At 37.9% G+C, this 5,376-nt stretch overlaps 1 protein-coding gene across 1 annotated transcript; it reads right to left on the reverse strand.

The window, feature by feature from the left end:
• Nucleotides 1–4,357: 4,357 nt before the first annotated feature.
• On the reverse strand, nucleotides 4,358–4,732 carry LOC120069156. The gene has a single exon (XM_039020832.1). It carries the CDS (start codon nucleotides 4,730–4,732, stop codon nucleotides 4,358–4,360), a length of 375 nt encoding a protein of 124 aa, XP_038876760.1.
• Between the last annotated feature and the right edge of the window lie 644 nt (nucleotides 4,733–5,376).

Below are 5,376 nucleotides of genomic sequence, written 5' to 3' on the forward strand. Positions count from 1 at the left end.
GTTGAGATTGGCACATAACCGTAGTTGGATGTTCGCTTGACACCCATGGGAACAAGCCAAAACGAAGAGTGTAACCATGACCAACAATCTCTAAATAAATGACACAAAATTTGACTACCGCATATAGATGCATCAAGTTGTTTTGACAAAGAAGAGGTAAACATTCTATTTTAAAACTAGAAAAGCACTTTTGAGTAGAAATTTGTTATATAGAAGAATAAAGTAGGGCTTTGTTAGGAATTAGCAAGGATAGAAGGAAATTGCATTGTCAAGTAATGTGCCTACATGTAACATTCGGAGCAACCAAATCGACACAAAAATATAGGATAGGAATTGAGCATTATTGCCTTAGTAGAAGATATGCTTGAGGACAAGCATATATCTAAATTTGGGGGTGTGATAACTTGTAGAAATACAAGTTATTTATGCTGCCTTACTTAGATATTACGGTTAAAAGAGAGAAAATACGCATCGATTGTATGGAAATTGGCTAAAAAATACAATAATTATAAATTATCGCCAATACACCCACTAACACCATCAAGATGGTAGAAAAGGATATTTCTAGTCTCTTTTATAGGAAACCAAGTCACCGCTTGCGATCAAGGCTCAAGAACGAAACTGAACAACGCATCTCTGTCGCATTGCGCCCGTCAACCAAAAATGAAGAGACGATCAATGCAATGATGGCGCATGCGATAGTCGATCCAAAGCTGAACTTCAACCGCATGCGGTAATAAAAACAACACCACATGCGAGCACATGATCGAAAGATGCAAATGAGCAACGCAATCGCGGAGGAATTTAACACGTGTTCAACTAACCGTTGTGCATTATTGATGGACTGATTGCATAATAGAAGGAATTCCACCATTTTCGGAGATGCCATAACCATAAAGTGGGGACCACAAGTTAGAGAGTAAAAGCCTTCAGCCTATAAATACCCTCATAAAATTCACTGAAAAGATATACTTGATACGAGGGATAATTGATACGAGGCTATTAAGAGAGAGGCTGATCTGAATGCTGATCGAAGAAGATCTAGGAAAAAAAGAGACAAGGCCGAGAGGTGAATCTCAGCGCAATTCTGCCAAATCCCCGCCGTGAAGCTCTGTACCTAGATCCCTTCTACCGGTTGAGCAAGCCTGATAGGGAAGCTCATCCTTCCACACACCCCATATGCCGGCAAGCGATTTCTCCATCCAGATCTATGTCAAGACGTTGGCACTTTTCTATATTTGTTTCTATCTCTACCATCATTTGTATTTCATCTTCTTAGTCTAAATCATTCACAACCATGTATCAGACGCTTGATTTTATAATTAATTGTCATGATCATCTTCATTTCCACTTTTCTATCTATTTTCGTTCATCCATGAGTCGCTTTCTCCACAATGTTTTCTTAATCCCTTGGTAATTAATATGAATTAAACAAGTAACTTAATCTGTGCTAAAGTGATAAATGTGTTTAGCTAAAGCATGCTAGACGACATCTTCACCTGTGAGAGCAGAAGTGAAGATGCCATTCTGATATGTCGAGAGAAGGTTAGAAGAATCCGTTAACTAAAGCGAGAAGTACTTTTTAGAGATGGAAGCAACCTTACGTTCATTACGTTCATCCCTGCTTCACCACAGAGATATGGAAAACGCGGCCGATCACCGAGAGGTGTAAGCCAAGGGAAAGCGGAGCCGTACTTATATCTTTAACACAATTAACAAACTTGCGTTGTTTATATTAACTATCTTTTCTCTTTCTACTTCGCACATAAGCCTTGCCACCGCATAACACGATTCTTTGTATAATCTTCACAGTCAGTCCCAACCTCGATATCTTATATCATGTAACCTGTATCTTGTATCATCATAGCTTAGGTTTACTTTTATTGCACTTTACTTTTATCGCACTTTTATTTTAACGCATCTTTACTTTACTGCACAATTTACTTTATCGCATGTACAAACCACACACTTTTATTAAATTGAAAAACCCTCAGTCGCATATATCACAAATATAACGTATTAACCTAAAACAGTCCCTGTGTTCGACCTTGGATCACACCGAGAAACTTGCGGTGGAATTATACTGGTTCCAATGCATGGAAACTTGTGACAACGCACAACATACTACGAGAACATTCAGAAATAACGCATATCTAGAAGTAGTATCGCATAAAGTCATCATTCATCCATGCATTGTATGACATAAGATCATAGGATTAGAATAGATTCTATGTTGTCAAATTTATGGCACTCTATATGTCCTTCAACACTATCGCAATGGTGTTAGTGGGTGTGTTTACGACATTTCATTATTTTCGTATTTCTCAGCCAATTTGTATACTGTCGATGCAACTTTCCTCTCTTTTTGCCGCAATATCTAAATAAAACAGTATAAATAACTTGTATTTCTACTAGTTATCACACCCCTAAATTTATATATATGCTTGTCTTCAAGCATATCTTCAACTAAGGCAATTTCGCTCAATTCCTATCCTCATTTTGCGTCGATTGGCTGCTTCGAATGCTCCATCTATACAACATTACTTAACAATGCAATTTTCTTTTATCCTTTAATAATTCATCAACATGCTCTACTTTATTCTTATATACAACAAACCTCTACTAAAAAATTCCCTTCTTGTTTTGAGAAGAATGGTTACCTCTTCTTGTAAAAACAACTAGTTGTGTCTTTATGCGGTGATCTGGTTTGCATCATTTTATTTGAGACTGTTGATCATGGTTATGCCCTTCATTTTGGCTTGCTCCCACGGGTGTCATGTGAACATCCAACTACGGTTGTGTGCCAATCTCAACTTTAACTCTTGATTTTCAGTTAAGTCTTACTTTTGTTGGTCAGAGGAGTTATCTCTTATATTCTTATTTTTCTCTTTTTCTTTTTTTTTTCCTTCTCTTTTCATATCGCGTCGATCTTGGAAACCCACCTTCGTTTTGGCTTGCTCCCACGGGTGGGTGTCATGCAAACATCCAACTATGAGCAGGTTTTTTTCACGTCTTAACTCTTATCAGGTTGGGATTTTCCCTTGCGCTGACATTGGAGTTTGTATGAAATTTAATATATTTTTTTTTTATGATAATGAACGCATTTTCCTAATGATAATCGCATCTGCTCAGACCTTCCCCACCCCAAAATTTAGAGATGCGCAAGGTCCTCATTGCATTGTTTTGGACAGAAAAGACAAAACACTTAGTCAAAATTTTGAAAAGAAGGTTTGAGCGGAGTCTTGAAATAGAAAAGGTAAAGCAGTACTATTGTTATGAGTTATCTAAGTGTTAGTCAAAAAGTGCAAAGTGTAAGAAATTTTGCTAAGGGTATGCATACTACTCATCATGGCAACGCAATTAATAACGCAAAATATATGATAAAGAACATTGCAATAATTGACAAAGGCCAATAAGTAAAGAGGTTACCGCATACGGAAAGAATAGTTACTCAGTTGTATTAAAATTAACCAAGTATACAAAGAATTACAATTATCGCAATACAAAATTTGAGCATGTATAAAGAATCAAGGTATAGCTTCTATACATAAAAAATATTGAAATTAATTTATCCTTTGTATTTTATTCGGATGGGTGCAAGGTTAAAGATTAACGCAGTGCATCTGTTACCGCAAATGCATATTTGCAGAGGACGGGAAACAACGCATGCATTAGCGCAACACACCCCTCAACTCAGTGCATTTCTGGAGGACGGGTGCACGGTATTTCTACTGGCGCAACACTACCTCGACATAGTACGTTTTCGCTAAAGACGGACGCAGAATACATACGCGCCAACACACCCCTTAGCGCAATGCATTTGTGTAAGATGGACGCAAAGTGTATCTTGTTAGCGCAAGATGCACCCAGTCGATAAGACTTTGCGGTGTTCATTTTCTTTTTATTCTGTCATTCACAGAAATTTAAAAACCGTGCAACTAATGTAGAAAAGTAAGGAAATTGAACAAAGCATGGAAATAACGCAATCGAATTAAACTGAAAGTAAACTCATAAATCAGTAAAGTCTATACTAGTAAACAGTAAATAACGCAATGTAGAAAACCGTAAAGGAAATCTGTAAAGAAAGCGATTAAACATAGATATAGGGATGTTGATTGAAAGAAGTTTTTTAGAGTTATCGCAATAGCATCCCCACAAGCAATCAATCCTACTTGCCTAAGTCGATGGTTTCCATGCGTCGTTCCACATTGCCCCCATAGTAGGGCTTAATTCGTTGACCATTGACTTTGAATGCATTGCTCCCATCTTCAGTTGTTAGCTCCACTACGCCATGGGGAAAGATAGTCTTGATGCGGAATGGACCTGACTAGCGGGACTTCAACTTCCCTGGAAACAATCACAAACGTGCATTAAATATAAGTACCTGTTGACCCTCAGAGAATGTCCGGTTGCTTATGCGGTCGTTATGCCACTTCTTGGTTCGTTCTTTATAAAGCTTGGCATTTTCGTAGGCATTCATTCGCCACTCGACCAACTCGTTCAATTGCAAATTCCGAACTTCCCCTGCGCTTGATAGATCAACGTTCAGCTTTTTGCTTGCCCATATTGCCTTGTGTTCCAACTCGAGAGGCAGATGACAAGCTTTTCTGAAGACTAGAGCATATGGGGACATGCCTATTGGAGTTTTGAAGGCAGTCTTGTATGTCCATAATGCTTCATCGAGCTTAGGTGACCAATCCTTCTTGGAGGTACTGACTATGTCACACCCCATTCCAGACCACCCGCTGAGCCTAGGAAAGGGCATGACTGCAGTAGTTATCAACCCTTTGGTTGACACTTACTGCCTAATAACTCTTGTTGAATAACTTTGATACCAATATATAACTCATATACAGCGGAATGTCTTTAGGCCAAAAAATATTTATTAATTCAGAAACATAACATGTTTAGAGTCATTACAACACTAGATTCACAAGTTCTAAAGCCCAAAACCCTAGTCCTTATATGAACAACAATAACATGTGTACACTATTTACAGTAACCACCTAACAGACGGGTTACAATATCTTTATCCTTTAGTGGCAGAGCAGATGTAGAGCTATCTTCTGAGGATTTGACCGCTACCTAGGGGAAAGGAAAACATTTGAAAACGGGGTGAGCTTGCTAGCCCAGTGAGTGACTTAAGAAAGATAACTGATTCTCATGCTAAAGTCTCAATAAAGAGTTTAAACTAAAATATAAGCTTCTACAGTACCTTGTACTGCAGTATATACATTTTCCAAGCATAAAGCATATAAAGTTGTTTTAATCATAAAACATTAAAACTGTTTCTCAGTTGAGAATAACCCCACAATGGGTAAAAACAATCCCAACACCAACTGCTAGTCAAGAGATAACCCTTTTGCTCAATCTCTT

This window comes from Benincasa hispida, unplaced genomic scaffold (assembly GCF_009727055.1).
Source record: "Benincasa hispida cultivar B227 unplaced genomic scaffold, ASM972705v1 Contig261, whole genome shotgun sequence".
In the NCBI taxonomy this organism is placed as follows: Eukaryota; Viridiplantae; Streptophyta; class Magnoliopsida; order Cucurbitales; family Cucurbitaceae; genus Benincasa; species Benincasa hispida.

Bases quoted from the DNA above. Each gene is read 5' to 3' on its own strand.
- LOC120069156 (XM_039020832.1), bottom strand. From the start codon at position 4,732: ATGGGGTGTGACATAGTCAGTACCTCCAAGAAGGATTGGTCACCTAAG.